The following is a 20,019-nucleotide window of genomic DNA, read 5'->3' as shown; positions in this document are numbered from 1 at the left end:
TGCAGGTGATGAGGGGACTGGAGCATCTCTCCCGTGAAGAAAGGCTGCGAGAGCTGGGCCTCTTTAACCTGGAGAAGAGATGACTGAGAGGGGATCTCATCAATGAATTTAAATATCTGAAGGGAAGGTGTCCAGAGGATGGGGCCAAGCTCTTCTCCATGGTGCCCAGCGACAGGACAAGACGCAACGGGCACAAACCGAAACACAGGAAGGTCCATCTGAACCTGAGAAAAAAATTCTTTGCTGTGAGGGTGACAGAGCACCGGAACGGGTTGCCCAGAGAGCTTGTGCAGTCCTCTTCCTTGGAGATATTCAAAAGCCATCTGGACAAGGTCCTGTGCACTGTGGTCTAGATGACCCTGTTTGATCAGGGAGGTTGGACCCGGTGATCTCCAGAGCTCTCTTCCGACCTCAGCCATTCTGTGAAAAACAAACCTGAAGGGCTTGTCTGATTAGCCAAGTCCACCACAACTCACTGGCTGAATTAAATCCTACATCTGCCCAAAAGGAATTTAAATTTCCATGTAACAGTGAGTTACGAGCCCTGTGCGTTGTTTCCGTTGCTTAAATGTATTGCCATTGATGTATTCCTGAAAGGCCAGAAGTGGATCTTGGAAGGAAATTTGTCAATCACCCCCACCTGCAATGCTTTGTTTCCCGTGGCAAAGCAGACTTGGGGTGCACAGAAGCTGTTCATTTTGGAGAAGAGCACGGTTGCTCTCCAAGGGAACGGCAGGAGGTCGATCCCACTGAACGGTAGGCACCCAGCCCGCAGGAGCAGCTGCTGCACAGGCACAGCAAAGCCTTGGAAATGCTGGTGCTGCGAGCACTGCGTCCTCCACCCCAGCTGCCTCCCTACGCCCCAGCAACAGGAACCTGTCTGCTCTCCCGGGAGGCGTTTCTTGCCCCTACCAGCGCACTGCAGCCAGCGGCTATGGCCTGGTCCTGCCAGGAGTCCCATGCTGCACATTTTATTCCCTAGGATTTTTGTATTTTATTATGTGACATCCTGCCAGATGGTCATTATGGCCTTGGTGACTCCTTCAGTCGTAATGCCAAATTTCAAACCTCACTATAAGACTGGACATGCTTTCAACATGAGTGCCAGCAGGAAAATTAAGCTATTGGTAGAAAGGAGTTTGTACACCTATCAACATTGCCGATGACCTTCATCTTCACCTGACTTATGCTGAGGCACTTAAAGCATTTAAAGGCAGAAGAAAGCTATGATGCATACATACCTTTCTCCTGCTGAAAGTGCCCATATTTCACATGAACACGAACAGGCAGATATTTCTAGATGAAATAATTTTCCAGTTCTTATCTGTGTGAGCTAATTTAAAGTGTTCCTTCTATGTGATGCTCCCGATCTCAGTATTTAATAATATGCTATCAGTGTTGTGGTACCTCCGACAGTTTAAGCAGGAAAAAAAAAAGTTTTTAATTTTGCATTTCTTCTCTCTGGTGATCCTTCAAAATATCACTCTGGGTTGAGAGGCAAAGTTAGTGGGTTTTACAGACTTGCTACAAGTGCAATAGCAAGAAACTGATCTAGGTGATGTTATATCCTGTCTGGTTGAGCTAGGAGCAGGACAGAAGGAGTGGAGATATTTTGGGTTATAAACTCCTTTCTCGGGAAGTGCAGTGTTGTTCCTGCTTAGTGTTACACACGGTGACGTCGTAGGGTGGGGGAAGAAGAAAGAGGAGGGGTGATCTCCTAACAACAGCTGCTGCAGCTGCAAAAGAGAGAGAAAGAGAAAGATCAGGAGCAGTAGAAGTGACCTGGCCCCTGCAACAGGTAATATCTCTCCAGCAAAGGTGACCAGAACTATTCAAATGCAAAAAGAAAGGGGAAACAAAGCAGGGTGGGATGTGTCTATAGGAGAAAAATGTGTATTTTGTTCTGTTTCTCTGTAGCGCTCTCTTTCCTGAGCTGTAATGCTTGTAACAGGGGCTGGAGGGGGAAGGGACAGCGGTTCAAACCAATATGACTTAAAAGGAAACCGTGTCAGCAGAGGGGCTTTTCTAGCCGACCTTTCCTACAGAAAAGAAAAAAAAAAAAAGGAACATTGCTCTCTGGTTTCAGCAAGGGGTTGCTTCCTCATGTGTCTCTTGCCGTGGCCACTGCGCGCCCACGAGAAGGCGGCAGCGACAGCTCCTCCGTGACGGCGGGTGTGGGAGCCGCCTGGGTCGGGACCCACCCCAGCCTCGTCCCGGACCCACCCCAGCCTCGTCCCAGCTCCTCCATGGTCACCCCTGGCCCGGGCCAGACCCTGCGGCCAGCCCTGCTGTTTGCTCAGCCATGACCGCTCCGCAGGCACCGAATGCAAGCATCCCCACGCTCGCCTAGGAGGAGAGCCGCCTCCGAGACATCTTAAACATCCTCATGATGAAAATGAAAAAAAATAAATAAAAGGAATTGCTCTGCTTATGAAAACACATCAGACTTTTCAAACTAAAGCTATATCACTGTTAAAATCTCTGCCAGTGAAGAGAAGGAACAGAGGATGCTTGGGAACATGCTGCTGTATATACCAAGTCTGACTAATCGGCTGTTTCAGCTAGTTTCCTAGGTTTCCAGCCCAGAGAGAGCAGACAAAGTGAAGTACTTCCACTAAGCAAGCTTGATTCCTCATGTTTAATGTTTCAGCATGTCCTCTCTGAAATCAGTGATAATAAGTAAGGCAGAAATGACAACTAAAACAACAGACAGCACATGTAGCCTTCTGGGTCTGATTACTGTGAGACCCATGTCTCTGTCTTTCCTCCAGCACCCATATGGGCAGTGTACTGAAGTGTGCAGTGTCCCCAGAATACCTTCAATTTGAGAAATATTAAAAACCACTTAGGAGCATTAAAGCATAAGTAGTGCTCCTCCACTACAAGGAGCAAAGGCAGCAGCAAATCCCTTTTGGGGACCAGGACGCTGCAGAGGCCAAGTGATGTTCATGTGGCCAGCCGGTGCATCTGAGGCAGAGGCAGCACTTAGACAACTCTCCTCAGGCATCTGGTTGATCTTCTCGTTGGTATTTTGCCCATTGGGGTGCTGCAGAAGCAGCTGGTGCAAGATAAACGTGGGCTGCTGCTTGCTGTGCACTATGAAATGGAGGAAGTCTAACTAAAGCCAATCCCTTTTGTCAGTGACCTTCTAAACAGAAACGGATGGCCAAAATTTGGTGTTGGAACAAAACTATCCGGACAGTGCAGCAGGTTGACCCAGTCTGCTTCTGGTTCCCCAGAAGAGACCAGCCCCAGCTCCTAGTAGATAAGAAAGATCTTAGGAAATAATTAAATTTCAGTTTCCTCTGATTACGTTGAAAACCCCATTCATTCTCTGCAGATTTCTCCACTTGCATTAAAGATCTCACTGGTTAGGTACCTTCTGTTCTGGGATTAACACAACAGGATGAAACCCCATGATGAGGTCAGGACCAGTCCTTCTCATGAGGAGAACATCACCAAGTGAGGGAGCCATCCTGTCCACAAGCACTGTGAGTCTGAACATTAAATGGCACCCATATTGCCTGAACACTAGCATGAGGCTCTGTTTACAAAAGTCCTCTTAGTTACACTCTGTTTAGCCAAGATTACTCAGTTTAAGGATTGTTAAGAAAACAATTTTCTAGCCAGCTGATGGAGGAAGAGTTCAGAATATAAGCCCAAACCTTTGAAACGCGATTTCTGAAGATAAGGGACAGATGTTGAAAACTGCTCTTCAGAATGAGAGAGAAACCATGTACTGGGCTTGCATCCAGTGCAAAGCCCATATGGCAACATCAGACTGAGAGGACTGGTGAGGCCCTGGCTGCAGCGCATCAGGAATTTTACAGCTGTTCTTATAAATACTTTATACATTACAGAGCTCCAGTAATAAGGCTGTATCTGAAATCTGAACAGTGGTCTTAATTTTTTGCCCTTTTTGAATGTACAGTATCCCTTCTGTTTTTAGCTTAGGAAGAGAGAGAACAGAGATTCAGTATCAAAGCTGATGGAATTCTTGGTCAATTTTTATAGACCCTGCCAGACTTGAGTCCAATTAAGTTGTATTATACATGTGTATTACATACATTCCCTTGTCTGGGTCCTTATATGTCTTATGTGATACTATTTTCATAGTATGAAAAGCCACCGATATCTCGTAGGACATAAATTAGGTCATTAAATCTTTCTGGTCTTGTAGAAGCAATGACGTGAATAGCAGCCCTCTTGCTTAATAGAAAGAGAGAGAGAAAAACATTTACTGTGATATCCCTAGCATATACTTAAAGTAAAAATCTAGAAGATCAGTTGATCTAAATCAGTCTGCCAATTTTGTATGTCATGCTTGTTCATGGGTTTTGTCCAAGGCTGGAAAGAAGTATGTTCATTCATCATATTTAGGAAATTCACCATTTGTTAATACGCAGATACAAATGAGATATAAAGTTTGGCAGCAGAGATTTATCACACAACATGTACACACTGGATCAAGGGGCAAGGGAAAGAGGCTTTACTACTCATTGTGACAGGAAATTAACTGGTTAATTATAATTCTAAGTATACTCATGCAGAAGATCAATTCTAGTGCAAAAATGGCAAAGGCATTTCCAAAGAACGTAGACGCTCTTTATTGCAGCTGGATGAGAGGTAAACCTCTCTCTGGAGTAAGTCAGAAAAAAAAATTTCCAGAAGAGAGAAAGAAAGTATCTCCAGAACCTATGGCATTCTGCAAAAATTTGGAATAGCTATAAAGATTAGATTAGAACAGCTATAAAATTTACTCTGCCCCAACAGGAGAAGATTCACTTTTTATTAAATGCAGTTTGAAACATAAGGTGTGCAAAAAAGACAAAGTTTCTAATTTAATGTATGTCAGGAAAATCTGTAGAGCAAGGTGGTTAAATTAGGAAAAGAAATATACCTTTCAGGTTGCACTAAGTATAGACTGAAATGTGGCTCTCCTTTCCATTTTTTCACTTACATTTTTATAAATAATTGTACTTGTGTTGTCTGCTTGCAGCGCTGTGATTTACTGGCATTCTTCTTCACACTGCCTTAAGCATGAGTTTGAGGCATATCTTTTGGCCAGGAGAAGATCACCCTTGCCCGGGAGCAGAAGAGGCTAGAGACTGGTGTCCCTGGGAGGTGCTGTAGGTCCCCGGACTGCTGCAGGCATAGGGGAGTGCACATCTGGGCTGCCTTGACACCAGCCGCAGGGGAAACAAGTGTCTGTATAAGCATATACTAAGATGGACAACGTTTGATCCGCTGGGAAGTTTTGTGACTGTGACTATTGACGGACACAGTGGTCATTGAGTTGTTTACTGTTGTTCCAAGACGATGCAATTTCTAAAGAGCAAAGAGCTTGAATGTTGCAATGAATAACACAGTTTGCTTTACCATTTTCACCTCCACAGCTTTAACATGAACGTCTACCTCTTTGTGTATGACTTAATGCAATTCTGTGGACATTCCTGGATATTTACCAATATGATCATCAGGTTCATGTCATTTGGTAAAGGTAAGATTCCTTCTATATTTTACTTAAACATTTTAGGAGGTAGTGATACATGGAAACACCAAATTAGAAATAGATATAGGATCTTAGATATAGGATCTTAGAAATAGATATAGGAACAAGTTTACGTTCAATTGTGGGTAGAGAGGGCCGCAATTTCAGTAAGAGTGACAAAATACTGCTTCTTCCAGTGCAGATGAATATTAAAAAGGATGAACAAATTACTCATGCCTATGTTCTAGCTGTACCACATCAAGAATCAAGTTCTTTTTTTGCTAATGAGCTGCAATACTTGCGACTTTGCCCATAACAGTTGACTTACTTAGACACAGACCTAAATGTGACTAGTTCCAATTATTATTGTAAATATAACTCCCACTGAAGCCGCTAAGGGGGAAAATCTTTGTGGTTACTGCACACAATTTTTTATCTCCCAAAGTATCACAGCACATTTCTCTTTCAGTTGCCTGGAATCAAGGCACAAAAACAGAAAATTAGTTACTGGAAATTTAAAGTAATTTATAGATAGTGGGCAGCTGTAAGCACAAAAGGTATCTACTTTCTGGTCTGTTTTTTTTTGGGAAGTGTCATGGGTGGAGAGAGAGGCAGGAACTGCAACAACTCCTTTGTATAAAGGGATATTTCTACACCAAAACATCCTGCACAGGGTTTGTCCATAGATCAAATACAGGGAATCCCAGTCCCTCTTCAGCTTCCTCCCTCCGCATTTCAGGGCAAAAGGCAGTGGACTGCACTCCTTCGCCCACAGCAGGCAGCAGGCTGCCATATTTTTGGATACAGGAAAATAATAGACATGCCCTAATTTTCGAAGGCAAAACATGGAAGAAAAAGCTCAGCCACTGAAGTTTTACAGTTAGGGTTCCCTCTTTCCTCCTCACCTCCCAAATCTTTGCTTCTGTAACCCTAAGATTTGGTACCATGTGAACTTCATTTCTTGTCACTGTCAGTGGCCATGGGGCAAGAGCAAACTCGGTACCTGGCCCAGATTTTTCTGTGTAACTGCACTCTAATTTTTCTCCTTCCTTTGGCTGTAGATTCGTTGGCCGACACATTTTACTCCATAGGGCTTGTGATGCGCCTTTGCCAGCTGTTATCAGTACTGGAGATCCTACACATCCTTGTTGGTATTGATAAAAGTCGTCTCTTCCCTCGCTTTTTGCAGGTAAGTCCCCTTCCTGAGGCTCTTCCTTCCATGACCTACACGCTTTGACCACAGCAGCCCTTGGGGATGAGCCTATGCTAACCCATGCTGGACGGATCACCTTCTTTCCTCAGCAAGGAGCCTGGTCCAGCTTTAGGTCTGCTAGCTGCAGAAATTAACTTTGCACAACAGAGCTGTGCAAGGCGTGTTGGGAAATAGCTGCTCTCTAAACTCTTCCAGCTAGTCTGGCTGGCCCTGAGTGAAACTGCTCCAGGAGCACCCAGTGAGCCCTCCACCTGGGAGCCCTCCAGAGGAGCTGGTGTCCTATCTGCAGCAACGGGATCAGTAGCTGGAAATACGACCTCCTTAGTCAGCGTATTTGTAGCCAGAAGGCAGTATGTTCAGAGCCTAAGCGTCAGTAGACAATTCTTTTCCATGCTGTTTCCTCATTGGCATGTACACGTTTATTCTTAGACTAGTGCGAGATACGTTCTCGTGGGGTGGCAAAGAGATGGCACAGAGAAAACTGCCAGCATCTCAAGCCTCCTGAATTACTAGACAGCAAACAGGGTTTGCTGGAGGTCATGGAATAGGGACAGAAAATAATTGCTTAAAAGTAAAAGAGAAAAATTAAGGGGCAGAAGAATTAATGCTGAGAGGGAAAAGAAAGGAGAATTCTCATACTGCCACTGTAAGGGTTTCTGCCCTCACACACGCAGACATGTTCAACTTGTGGCAACATCCAGAGCTTCTGACATTTTGAAGGGTTTTCAGAGTGTGCGTGCGGCTGCAGGCAGAAAACTGACCTAGGTATCACATATTACAGCAAAAACCAAAATAATTTTCTGACATTTTCCCTAGCACACTCTTGTTTCCTGTTGGAGTTAAACTCAGTTTTGGTATTTTTATTAATGCATTGGAAAAAAATAAAATTGTTGAGCTGAATTTAACTTCAAACCTTCCAATCCTTAGTATTTGAATACCGGCGAAACTGGTGTTGCTCTCAGCAGTCAGAAGGTAAAAGACTAAAAGCAATTAGTTGTGTTTTTAGTTTTCTGGATAGCCCATTTTTGTCAAATGACATACTAAAAGGGCGAAGATGTTCCTCTTTTGAAGTCTCCATCAGAAATTGATTGACTAATATGAATCTCTGTTCTTGGTGCTGCTCACTAAGTATGGCATCAAATCTGTCAAAATGCAATCAAATGTTTTTTCCCCTGCCTCTTATGCTGATCTGGAGGTGGGGGGGGGGGGGAGTATCCAATCTGACATATCCTGTAACAAATCTCGCATCATTTCTTGGAGAGATAAGCAGCCTGCTAAATCTAAAGCAGTTATTAATGTGAGGTCTGTCCTGGCGGAGTTTACACATTCGCCAGCCCGGACACGGTACCTCCTTTCCTGCCAGCTCTGCAGGAGCAGAGAGGTCAGGGCAGCCTGCGCAAACACCGCTCCAGAGCAGTGCTCACTGTGGATAAACTGCAGAGCTGAGGCAAGCATAGAAAGTACAGAACATAACCGCTTTCTAAGCTCCTCTCCCCCTTTGGCACAGAGTTTGTGCAGCAGGATAATCAATGCCACCATAAGAGACCCTAGGTGTGAAATGGAGCGACCTGAGCAAGAAACTTCTGACCCTGTTGGGGCACTGCAGCCACGGTGGTGCTTCTGGGGCAGCGCAGACGAGGTGGGTCAAAGAAGGACATGGTGTAGCGACTCTCAGAATTCACCTTGCAGCATAGTTAGTGTAGGACCCTTGCTTGGCCATATCCCCGAAGTCTCCTCTTGCCATGACCATGAACAAAACTCTTACCTCCATGTTAGCGGTAATCTTGTGCTTTCCAAGCAACATATGACAATCTGGATGGAGGTTCTGCTCTCTCCCAGGTTGGTCTGCTTTTACAGTGAGAGTGCAGGTAACACAGCTGCATGCCGGCTGGCCCCAGTGTGATTTCCACACTGGGCTCCATGCCTTTTGGACAGAGCAGGAAGGTTTTCCATGGTGCTCCAGGGAAGGACTGCAGAGACGCTCACCCAACTGTAGCCTACTGGTCTATTATGGGTGATCGTGGCAATGGTAAAACTGCAATAATTTGGTAGTAGCTGCCCAGAACCTGACTCTGAACTGAAGCGAACCTCTGGCCATGCATGCGCATGCAGGTCCACAGTTAAGTTTGCCTCAGAGTCCATCTCTAGGGTGAGACAAGAGGCTGCTGCAACAATGCCAGGGAAGCATGTGGGCGGCGGTGGTGTTACTTTGAGTGCAACAGGCTGTGAATGCAACCTTGTGATAGCTGAGTATTTTGCAGGTATCATAGCAGAGATAAGCTTTAAGCAGAGTTTGGATGAAGAATTTCCACCTAAAATTTCATTTGTCCTGACATAGTGGCATTTGCAGGGAGCAACTGAGATATGCGTTACAGATAACAGAAAAGGAAGCTCAGACAATTTCCCTTAAAAAGGCGGATTAGGACTGGCCTTGTCAAGGGAGAGGGCCTCAGGCTACTGGGTATTTAAGAGGGGCTGGGCAGGCCAAGGCCAGATCACGTTGCTGAAGAGAGATGATGCCTGTGCAACGGGTGCCCTGGGGAAAGGGAGGCCGAAGGGGACTCAGCGCAGGCGAAAGGGGAGGCTCCCAGTGCTGCAGGATAATCAATGCCACATGCACATCCAAGAAGGAGAGCCCACCAGGCACAGCTGGGGCTGCAAAACAGGGGATAATGACATTTAGTTGCCTGGTCAGGGTGTAAAGTCTGGGAGCAGTGGTACCTCAGCTAGCGAGCAGGAGGGGAAGACCTAGGGGAAGACTTCACCTCTCAAGTTTTTGGGAACAAAACATAGTTCTTTATCCCATGTGCAAACACAGTTGGAGTTACTAGACCAAACCAACGTGCTATGGATTTGTGCCAAAATCACTAATTCCTAACTTAAGCCACTTATCCACTAGCACTTTTCTAATCTTCTCACTTTTTTTTTTCTTTTTTTCTTTTTTTTTTTTAACACATCCACTTCACCCGAGAGCTGTTTAAGGAGGAGGTCTCAGTTTCAGGTACCAAGAGTGATACTGGCAGTCAGGCTTAGTAAAAACATGGAAGTGAATGTGCTGCCTTCTCCTGCCCTAAACTCAGCTAGTTTGATTTGGTCTTTTTCTCTTACTTGGTTCAAATGGCCTGGTTGCACTGTGGAAGTTTACGCCAACATACAGCACTTTCTGAATGGTGCAAGAGACCAGAGCTGGGAGAGGAAGGAAATTCCAGTTTGATTTTAACAGAAAGAACAACAAGGAATGAAAAATGAAACCATTGCATTTATGCTTTGTGAGGTGGCAGCAAGCACTTCCTTTTTATGAGCATGAAAACATAGGAACTTCTGGTTTTGCTTTTTTTTTTTTTTTTTAGATAAAAGTGTCAGAGAATACCATATTTTCATTCATGCAAACTAAAAATTATCTAAGAAAGAAATGAGCTGTGGTTTAGCAGTAACATATTTTCTCTATATACATATATATACACACACAAGTATGTATATGTTTGTATATATATTTATATATGTATGTATGTGCCCCTGTATACAGGTATAGGGGATGGTGCATAGCAGCACAGTTGCAGGGGATCTTTACTGGAGTCTCCTCTTCTCCAAGTAGCACTGTGCCTCATCCCTTGCTTCAAAGGTTCTCATCCTCTGATGCCCCCCCCCCACCTCTTCCTCTCATTTGTGTGAGCTCCCTGAAGATGTGAGTGCTATAAAAAGAAATAGTGCAGTGTTTTGAAGGGGAACAAGAGCAGGCAGCAGTCAACCTCCTAATTTACAAAGGAAAATGGCACAGTAGTAATATCCATACACAGGAAGACACCACAGTTGCCTCTCATTGGTGAGCACCCAGCCCTGCACACTGCCCTGCAGCTTTGCTTTCAAAGCAAGGCCATGGGCAGTTCTCTGTTTTGCAAGCTCTGATGCATCCCACCATTGCTGCCCAAGGCTGCTACACATGAGGAGCAGCAGACCTATGGCAGCCATTCCATGTCCTCGGTCAATGCTCCTCCTTCTGAAACCAGGAACGGCAGCTACCTACCTCCTGCTTATCCTTCCGATTGAAATGCTATCGGTTCCTGATCACTCGACCCATACTGTTTTCTAGCACTTTACCTCCTAGCATCACCTTTTAGGGAGTGAACGACGATTTAGAAAATGGGCCGGTTCTTACATCTGAAAATATGTTGTTCTGTTGTTCTTTTCATAATTATTACAAACCTTTGGTCTCCAGGTGAGACAATTCCCTGAAATATATGTCACACTAGAACCATATCAAGACTCTTTCTCCATATCCTAATCTGATTTTAGGGTGTATAACAAGCAGCCCCATCACCCAGGGAACACTCTTTGGCCATCCTTCACCAAAAGGGTTTTAACTCAGATTCTGTTCTACTTATTCTCCTCCCTCACCCGCTACGTTCCAGCACGCATGCCTGTTCAGGGCTGGCCTCACACTTATCTTTGTTTTGATTTCCCTTGTGCGATGGCTGCTCCACCTCGTTTCTCCCATCTCCACTGCATCTGGTTTCAGATCCGGCAGCAGCAGTGGCAGTTCCTCCACGCTCCTCCGCAGCCATGCACACAGAGGAATTGCGCCCCACCGCCATTTCCCAGCCTCTCGACATCCTGCCTTCTTAGAAATCACTTCCTGAGGTAGGGACTGACAGGATCCACTGTAAAAGACTACAGTTAAAGCAGGGCGAGAGGCGACAGAACTTATTTTTATCTGTTGTGGCCTCTCAGTGCTTTTTAAGATGAGGAACCAGATCCCTAGGGGAGGGACATGCTCTGTTTCTGTACGAAAAATCGCTCTCACGTAGTTTTGCTGAATAGTGAAGTGACGGCTGTACATTTTTGTGTCTGCTTTATCTGACAGATGTGGTTTGCAAAAAAGGTCTGTAGCCAAAGCGTTCCACACAAGAACTGATAAACATTACGTAGCAAAACTACTGTGCAAACTTGCTGAGAGGCCAATTTCATTTTTGGTTTAAGGTAGGAGTGAGGGGGAGGGGGAAACCAGTAAAGAGGAATGAATGCACATATGAAAACCACCTTGCTATTTGATTTTCATTTGGCTTGACATCTTACCCATAAAATCATTCAACCCTAAGGTTCTTAATTGAAGATTTGGCTCTGTGGGCCAGTTGGTATAAAACTCAGTGAAGTTGTACTGAGTCACATCAGTTGAACATATCTTCCCCTTTAGCACTTTCAAGTGAAGCATAAATCAGAGCGAACCAGTAGAGATATGGAAGGTTTTCACAGGAGACTGTGGGCAGTACTCAACGCTGCAGGTACATTTGTTTTTCAGGTTCCATGAAGGAGAACAGGGCACAGATGTGGAAATGAAGCTTGTCCCAGCAGGCTATGAAAAGACACTTATTTTCAGATTCTTGAGTTCTAATATCGCTAAAACATTTTTATAAGTTGGTGATGGTGCCTGTTTAATTCCTTCTCATACGCTGTCATTTGCAAAGGCAAATTTGGTGGGTAGGCTTAGGTTTGACTGCTAGAAAAATATTAGGATGTAAATATTATAGCAATGATTGACATAGAGGAGGATTGACATAAAGCTTAAATCCATTTGTCACAGCCAGGACACACACGAAGCCCTGGAGCCAGGCAGTGAGTGCTGCCGCTCACCTGTCTGCCCCCAGCACTGACTGCAGGGCAGAAGGGCTCTGCTCCAGACACCGCAGCGGCCTCATCAACAGCTTTCCTCCGCTAACAACCCAAGTCATCCTCTTCGGCAAACAAACCGCCACCCTTACAGTAGTAGGTGAAACAGAGTTTCTAATTCCTTAACGTGGGGGATCACAGGGTCTTAAACAAAAGCAGACCAAAAAGTGAAAAATCCACTGGACCTTGCATAATACAAATTGGATTAATCCATGGCTTCCTATTTTGCCAAAATGACATAGAAATAGGAGCTATACAACGTGCTGTCTGAGTTCATAATCCTTTTTTTCTTTTCAGATCACTGAGAGAATAATTGTTTTATTTGTCGTCATCAACAGTCAGGAAGAAGTGCAAGGGAAATATGTCGTGTGTGTTTTATTTTTCCTCTGGAATTTATTAGATGTGGTCAGGTAAGAAGTCAAAGGGGAAACAGAGAGGAAAGCAGGTCATTCTAGCAAGCAGAACCCACCCACTGTGTTGCAGACTCTTCATTTCATTATTTTGAAATTGGTAGAAAAGCACATTGTCCATTTTAAATAAAAACCTGTCTTGATAAGCTACCCTTATTGATTTGCAAAACTGGCACATCTGAGACGTCAAGTGAAACCCAGCTAGTATGTTACAGAAGTAAATCATTGCATTAACATTTCTAGTTAACACTGCATTAACATTTCTAGTTAAGTCATTGCATTAACATTTCTAAAGGATTTGACCTTTCTGACACACATTTACAAGAAAATCACAGCTATTTCCCAGAGAATGTCATCTCCCCAAACTGCTTTACAATCCTATTGCTTTAAGAGTACTTTTTTCTTTTTTAAACCTCTCATTTAGACCCAAGAACCACAGCATAGTAAAGCTGCACCTGAAGAACTTTTTACTATGTATTAATTACACTGTGCTTTCCAAGCAGCCAGGAGCTCCTGCTGCAGGGAGCCAGGACAGGTTCAGTATGGCATATATCACACCGCAGGGAGAACTCACAGGAGGCAAAAGGGAGAGTAATAGAATTAACAATTTTTATCATAAAAGTTACACATGACGGAAGGCTACCCAGGCTGCTCTGGGCCTGGAGCACCAGGCAAAGGTCTGCGTGGGAAAATTCCACCTTACTAATTTTCACATTGATGGCTGCAGACAGCCATTTCTCAAATGTTATTTAAGCCTCTATGGATCTTGGTTTGTAGACTTAAGAAAAAGACTGACAAACAGGATTAAGAAGTGTTTAAAAAAGACATAGCCCTCATGCCACTCTCTGAATGGGAGCAAATTTCTGTATGTATTACACACTTTCTATTATTTTAAACACATTGCTTTGGGGACTGGCTGAGAATAGGGTTTAGGCAGCAGAAAAAATAGATGTTATAAAAACAGATCTGAAAAAGCAAAATGACAGGTATAAGTGGTCAGATTTTATGTTAGCTTCAGAATCCTAGCGCTACATGTATTAATACGCTACTTGTATTAACTATGTGGACTGTCCCTCTACCCTGTTTCTTTTTGAATTTTGTAAAGCTAATTTGGTAGACCTCAATCTCAAATGAAAATGTTCTGAGCAGCTGGAGTAAAAGAGGCCAAAACTGTAAACAATAAATAAACTATACAGTCCTGCCAATATATATCATTTTCATCATTACTTACAACACAGTCTAACATCTGAGCAATAATAGGGGCTGTTTAATAGGCAGGATACTGTGGTCTGGAGAAGTAAACGAACAATTCAAACACTAATGCATATAAGTCATACTGATTTAGAAGTCGTCTTTGGTTTATTTTATAGCATCTGTGCACTGTTCTAGCATGTCAAAGAAGATCCCATCTCTAAGCACACACAGGAATCTATTCCATCCCTTAGAAAAAACTAGTTTTGAAGTACTACAACCTCTCTCATCTCATTTGTCTGGGATATAACTATCCTGTGGATTACAGCCAATGATATACTGAGAGCAAATTCTGTGAAGATTTCCATAGCTGATGTTTTTTCTTATTACAGTCTAAGGAGGTCTACTGAGAGTGAGTGGCTGTCTCCCTTCTGTACTGCACTGAGATTATGTTTTCAAAGCAATAGTAATAAAAAAAAAAAATGGAGATAAGCCTGAGGTCGTAAAAGGCAAGCTTGAGAGAAGATAATGTACTTCTAACTTGTCAAACTCTTCTTCTACAGTTCAGGAATGATGCAAAATTACTCAGATAAATTAGTAAGGGGGGAGCACAGAAAGTGTATTTAATGCTGGTTCCATCCATCAGAAATAATCCTGGCTACGGCTTAAAAATCCTTATTGTGATATCTCCAGCAAGACAACAGGGCATAAACCTTTCAACTGATCAAAAATGCGATCAAACCAGTTTTTCAAGTATTCAAAAACTAGCTGTACCACTTTTAGGTCATACAAGCTAGCTAGGATTAGCTCACTTTTGGGGACTGAAATTCTGGCCACTCTGGACTCCTGAGGAGCCACAGTAACACAAATGACTTGATGAAGTTTGGTAACTCACGGAGGAATGCTGCCCTGGTGAGGGGATCCCATTACAAACCAGCAGAAGTTTCATGCGCACAAGGAAGAACTAGTCTGTACTTTGGGACTCCTGGGGTGTCCCACACAACCAGTTGTCCATTTTCCTTTTTCTGACATGGCTGAAACATTTCCCTACCCTCACAGCAAAAGGAAGCAAAGCACATGGTGCTGAAGAGCATCATTAGAGCTCTATCACCAGCAAAAACTGAGACAAAAGTAAAGTAGGAGAGTGTTTGGTTTCTCTGGTTTTTGATCAAGGATTCAACAGCGCCTATACCTGAGACAGGACATTTACTTGCAGTCATTTCTCTCATTTGGCAGCAGTTTTAAAGTGCTTTCCTAAGCTGCAAAACCCTGCTTGGCTTTTTTTTTTTTTAAATTAAAAAAAACACCCACAGCTATTACTAACATCAGTGCTTAGTTTTTACCGCAGTAAGAATAAAACACTGAAATACATGGGAGTGTAATTATTTTTTCACACCAAGTATCTGCCTTACAGAAGAGTGAGTGCTACCTGTGAATATTTCAGGACTTAACATCCTTCAGCAATGGTTTAGCTACTTGTTATAAACCCACGTTTTCTTAATCCTAGGCAATAGTCAGATTCTGCTTTACCCGCCCCTCTCAAGCATAACATCCTTAACTGAAATCTGTTTTCTGACAGAAAAATATGAAATCACATCAGTTTCTGAGAGCATTTTTGGGCTGAAGTCTGTCTGCTTCCAGCTAGCACCACAGACTGCTGCTGAAACAATGAACTCTCTATATTTAGATATGAATTAAAGCCTGAGCAAAATTGGTGCAGTACTGCTCTGAAGTAGCTTCTCACCTGGGCAGCTCCAAGCTCTTGTGAAACTCTTGGTTTTCTCAGTAATATCTTTATTTTGAAGACATGCTTACTTGTTCTGAGACAATCTCCCTTTCTTCTTGCTGCAGGTACACTTACAACATGCTAGCAAGGACAGGAATATACTATCTACCACTGACATGGCTCAATTTCTCACTGTGCATCCTGCTCTACCCTCTCTCAGTGCTGGCTAAAGGTAAGGAGGTGAGCAAAGGACCACCCACTTGCTTTTCTTTTTTAATAACATTTGATCAGTCCAATCACATTCACATTTTTAAGATATGTCTTCCTGTGTTGCCAAGATAGTTACAAATAAATGTTTATGCGCTGTCATATTTACCTGTATTTCACTTATCTTTCCTTTTTCCTCTACTTTTTGCCTTATCTGGATTGTTGCTGCTGCTTTTTTTTTTTTTTTTTTTTTTTAAAAAAACAGCACAGGCACTCATATTTCTGGATAAATTAACAAAACAGTTCCATGAAAGATACACAGATCCCCCATTCCATACTGACCATATCAAACTGCACATCTCAAAACTGACTTTTCCACCACTGCAGCTGACCCTACCAGCTCAGGCCACACTTAGATTAGAGTAGCTCTTCATACTTACAATGAGGAAATGTGATCACTGACACCATATTGACAGCAGTGTAGCTACAGCTGTGCCTAAACTCAGTACTGAATTAGTAAATATTTGCTAATTCTAGTATCAAGAGCAATTAGCTCCTCAGATCTATAAAACTCTAAGGAGAAAACAGCACGTACAGCTTTAGCACATATGGGTGCATTCAAATGACATGGTAAACGCAGCACATAATATGGCTATCTATGTCTTACAGGTAACTTAGGCTCTCAATTACATGAAGCTTTTTGATGATCGTCTACCTCCTTTTGAGTAAAGATTTACCATATTATTTTACAGCATTTGCCATCTGTGTATCACTGCCCTATTTTGAATCCTTTGGCACATACTCCATCAAGCTGCCCTTTCCATTCGCCTTCTCCATCTACTTCCCCTATGTTCTGAAAGCGTACTTGCTAGTGCTGTTCATAGGTAAGTGACTCATCTCACAGAAAGCAGGGTTCTAACACAACTGAGATGTCTGCAAAGGTTAATAATGAAATCAGTATAGCTCTGTTCACAAACTTTAACCTTTTCGGCAACCTCTCCTGCAGAGCACTAAGCAGAAGTTGGTCACCAGCCCGCTTGAATTCCTGTCTTTCAAAAACAAGTAATTAGTTTTGCAAGAGACAGAACGTGGCGGGTAAAAATACAAAACCGAAATACAAGCATGTCAATGATCTTGGTATTACAGCTGTTAATAAAATAGAAGTCTTCCTCATCAATTTCTATTTGATCATATTCTCATTTTGTGCTAGCTCTCTCAGCTGGTATGTGAAGATACATCTAAATTAAGACTTGTACAGCTTGTCCCTCTTTCTATCATGTCAAAGGGAGGAAAAAATAAAAAAAGAAAAGTTCTGGGTATAAACTGACCCTTTCTTTTCCCTAGCTCACAGTGAAATACTTTTTAAACACTCTAATTGCAGCTAACACTACTGCCACACCTTCATTCTGTCATTAGCTTTAAAACAAATTTGAACATTTGGGCAAAGTTTACAGAAGGACCTAATTTTTGTAATGTGTCGCACTCTTCTGAAGTTCATGGAAGGAACTTTTTGGGGTTGCCAGAGGAAGGCTCATACTGTTCTTCATAAATGAACTGAAGACATTTTGGACTTCACTGCCTTGTGCTTACATCAATTTGTGTTTTCATTCAGGCATGTACTTCATCATCCAGAATATCTTCTCAGAAAGGAAAGCTCACCTAGGGTCAGGCAACATCAAAAAGAAGAGAAGCTAAGTTGATATTTTGTTCGGAAATAAGGAGTACATTCTCAGTGGGCTGCAGCCCATCACATGTAAATACATTACACAAAGATTTTCAAGGCACAAGTCATTTACATGCACATCATCTGGCCATGTGGAATTTTCAGAAAATGGAAGTCTCTTTAAGATAACTCAAAATGGAGCAGCTCAAAATCATTAGTTACCTTTGAAAGTCTTGACTTCAAATGGCAGCCATCTTTAAAGTGAATGCATTTTTTCTAACATCTATTAGAAAACTCTGGAAAAAAAGAATCAGAAAAAGCACTCCCACCCTCATTGCACCCACATGGATGCAAATCAGATACGCAAATACTGAATTGGCTGAAACTGGAATCTCTTATAGAGCAGAAGCTGGAAATTTTATAATCTGTGAGATTCAAATGTGAACTAGCCCCAAGCATCCACAAAGAATCCAAACATTCTGGCCCAGCGTTCCCTTCTCCAAATAAGATTCTAGAAGAAAATGCAACTAAAACCTGAAGGCAAGTGACCAGGTGCTCATCCACTACGTTTCCAAGGGGATATTTAAAGGGCAAAAGTAAAGGTTATAATCTTGCTTCCAGCAGACAATAGGAAGAATCTCTTCCCCACACCACCTTTTTCCTTCCTTGAACAGGAGACAGGTTAAAAAAAAAAAAAAAAGCAGCATGAGGTAGTCAGGCCAAGATATATGTTGTCTTGAAAACTGAGTTACTGAGAAAACTTGCCCCTTGTACTTCTATGTTATTATCTGCAAGAGGAATGCAACCAGAACGCAGCATCTTTGAGATGGAGAATCAAAAGCAGAGCCAGCAACCCAGAGGATGTGGCAAAGCAGAAAATGGACTATATACTTTGTTTGCACAAAGAACTGCTTAGAGGTATGCAGGGACTCATTCTCATGTTTTTTTATCATCTGCCTACGGACTTGAACTCAAAGCAGAAGTGAGGCTGTTCAACTGAGCTTGACTGAAAAGTGGAGTGGGGAAAGGGAAGATACTAGTTAATGTGATTGTGTTCATTTTCCTTCATGAAGCAGCTTTTGCCTGTACAACTTTCTAAATCATGCAGCTAAAAGGGTGTCCAGACTGTTGTAATAAGCAAAAAGCGCGGCTGTTCCTGATCAGCTCAGTTATTATGAAAGGTCACAAATTACTACTTTTATTGAGTGTACCTGGTAGATATTGTGCCTGTAAACTGTTGATGCCATTGAAGTATTCCGGAAACAACTAATGGGGTCACTGCATGTAACAGTATAGGGGCCACCTTTGATTTTTTAAAAGTAGCTCAGAGGGAGGTAGGAATTTGGACCTTCTTAGAGAAACAGAAATACTTCCACTTTGGACTAGTGACCTAAACTGATATGGTGCTCACAGCTTGGATGAAGAAAAGTATAAAGAAGGTGAATAGGATGCCAGCTTCATAAAGAGAGCCAGAACAAGAAGAGTTCATAATCAAACCATTATGAACACACTAAAGGTGGAACATGGACCTTTTTCCCCTTCAGCAATTTGATCCAACTTGTCATAATATTGTCCGTAGTTAAGATACCCTGGATGAGGAAACACAATATCTGATATTAAGACTTTTAAAAACTATATATATACTTAAAACAATAAAGATTTAGGATGGCTTGCTCTTCCTTTGCACTGATTCTTAAAGCTGGCTAAAAGGCTTGAACAATAGGAGGAGTCTTTAAAATTTATGAGGGGGAGGAGTTCCAAACCTAAACTGCAGGAAACAAGTAAGTTACTTAGAGAAGACTTCCCTCCAGCTTCTTGTGCAGAGGTGACTTGGAGCCGGCACTGGTGAGATTCAAGGAATCAGCCTTCCATGACCATTTACAGCAGGCCACCGTAACTTTGGCTCTAAAGCCTTATCTTAGTTTCTGGGAAAACTCAAGGATGGATAGGTAGAAAGATATCTTACCTTTCCACCTGTGGGAACTTAAATCTTAGATCAAAACTTGAATCAGTCTAAAATCCCAGCAAACCTGTATTGCCATTTATGTCATCTGATGTTGGAATCAAATAAACATTTTTTTTTTTTTTTTTTTTTTACATATGAGTACATACACATAGGTAAAAAGAACCTTCCCTAAAGACAAGGATGAAGGAATATTAGTAGAAAGTGTTTCAGTGAGCCGTCAGTGTGATGTGTAATTATAAGTGGCTACACAATCTCTTTAAGAGCAGAAGAAGGATATTTGACTACTGCATTTGTCTGATGTTAGTCAAAAAACTGTCTACTTTTGATACTGTTTATGTACTGTGAGATTCTGAAATTCATAAATATATATATACATGAACACATACAGCGTGGAAAAGAAATTGTATCTGCTAACTGATAAACAACAGCATTTCTTTTTTAGCCTTTATCTCTTCTGTTTGCCCACAAAACAGCTATGTTGGAGTCAT

At 42.5% G+C, this 20,019-nt stretch overlaps 1 protein-coding gene across 8 annotated transcripts; it reads left to right on the top strand.

The window, feature by feature from the left end:
* Positions 1 to 1,674: 1,674 nt before the first annotated feature.
* Positions 1,675 to 19,916, top strand: HACD4 (3-hydroxyacyl-CoA dehydratase 4). 8 transcript variants are annotated; one of them, XM_009677018.2, is made up of 8 exons: positions 1,698 to 1,798; positions 5,397 to 5,500; positions 6,553 to 6,680; positions 8,212 to 8,343; positions 12,666 to 12,778; positions 15,821 to 15,927; positions 16,655 to 16,786; positions 17,515 to 18,249. In XM_009677018.2, the coding sequence occupies exons 2-8, from the start codon at positions 5,404 to 5,406 to the stop codon at positions 17,595 to 17,597; spliced, it is 792 nt and encodes a 263-aa protein (XP_009675313.1). In that variant the 5' UTR covers positions 1,698 to 1,798; positions 5,397 to 5,403; the 3' UTR covers positions 17,598 to 18,249. The 8 variants fall into 8 exon arrangements, with proteins under 8 accessions (XP_009675314.1, XP_068785246.1, XP_009675313.1 ...); XM_068929142.1 differs by having other exon boundaries at positions 15,821 to 15,935; XM_068929144.1 differs by lacking the exon at positions 8,212 to 8,343 and adding an exon at positions 3,406 to 3,491 and having other exon boundaries at positions 1,707 to 1,798; positions 17,515 to 19,916.
* The last annotated feature ends 103 nt before the right edge of the window (positions 19,917 to 20,019 follow it).

Source organism: Struthio camelus, chromosome Z (assembly GCF_040807025.1).
Source record: "Struthio camelus isolate bStrCam1 chromosome Z, bStrCam1.hap1, whole genome shotgun sequence".
Taxonomy (NCBI): Eukaryota; Metazoa; Chordata; class Aves; order Struthioniformes; family Struthionidae; genus Struthio; species Struthio camelus.
This window is presented reverse-complemented; position numbering and strand designations above follow the sequence as displayed.

What these genes read in the sequence shown, in the direction of transcription:
- HACD4 (XM_009677018.2), top strand. Translation starts at nt 5,404, where the DNA reads ATGAACGTCTACCTCTTTGTGTATGACTTAATGCAATTCTGTGGACAT. An exon ending in GTTCATGTCATTTGGTAAAG is followed by an intron (nt 5,501 to 6,552) that starts GTAAGATTCCTT and finishes CTTTGGCTGTAG; the next exon opens with ATTCGTTGGCCGACACATTT. An exon ending in CTTGCTAGTGCTGTTCATAG is followed by an intron (nt 16,787 to 17,514) that starts GTAAGTGACTCA and finishes GTTTTCATTCAG; the next exon opens with GCATGTACTTCATCATCCAG.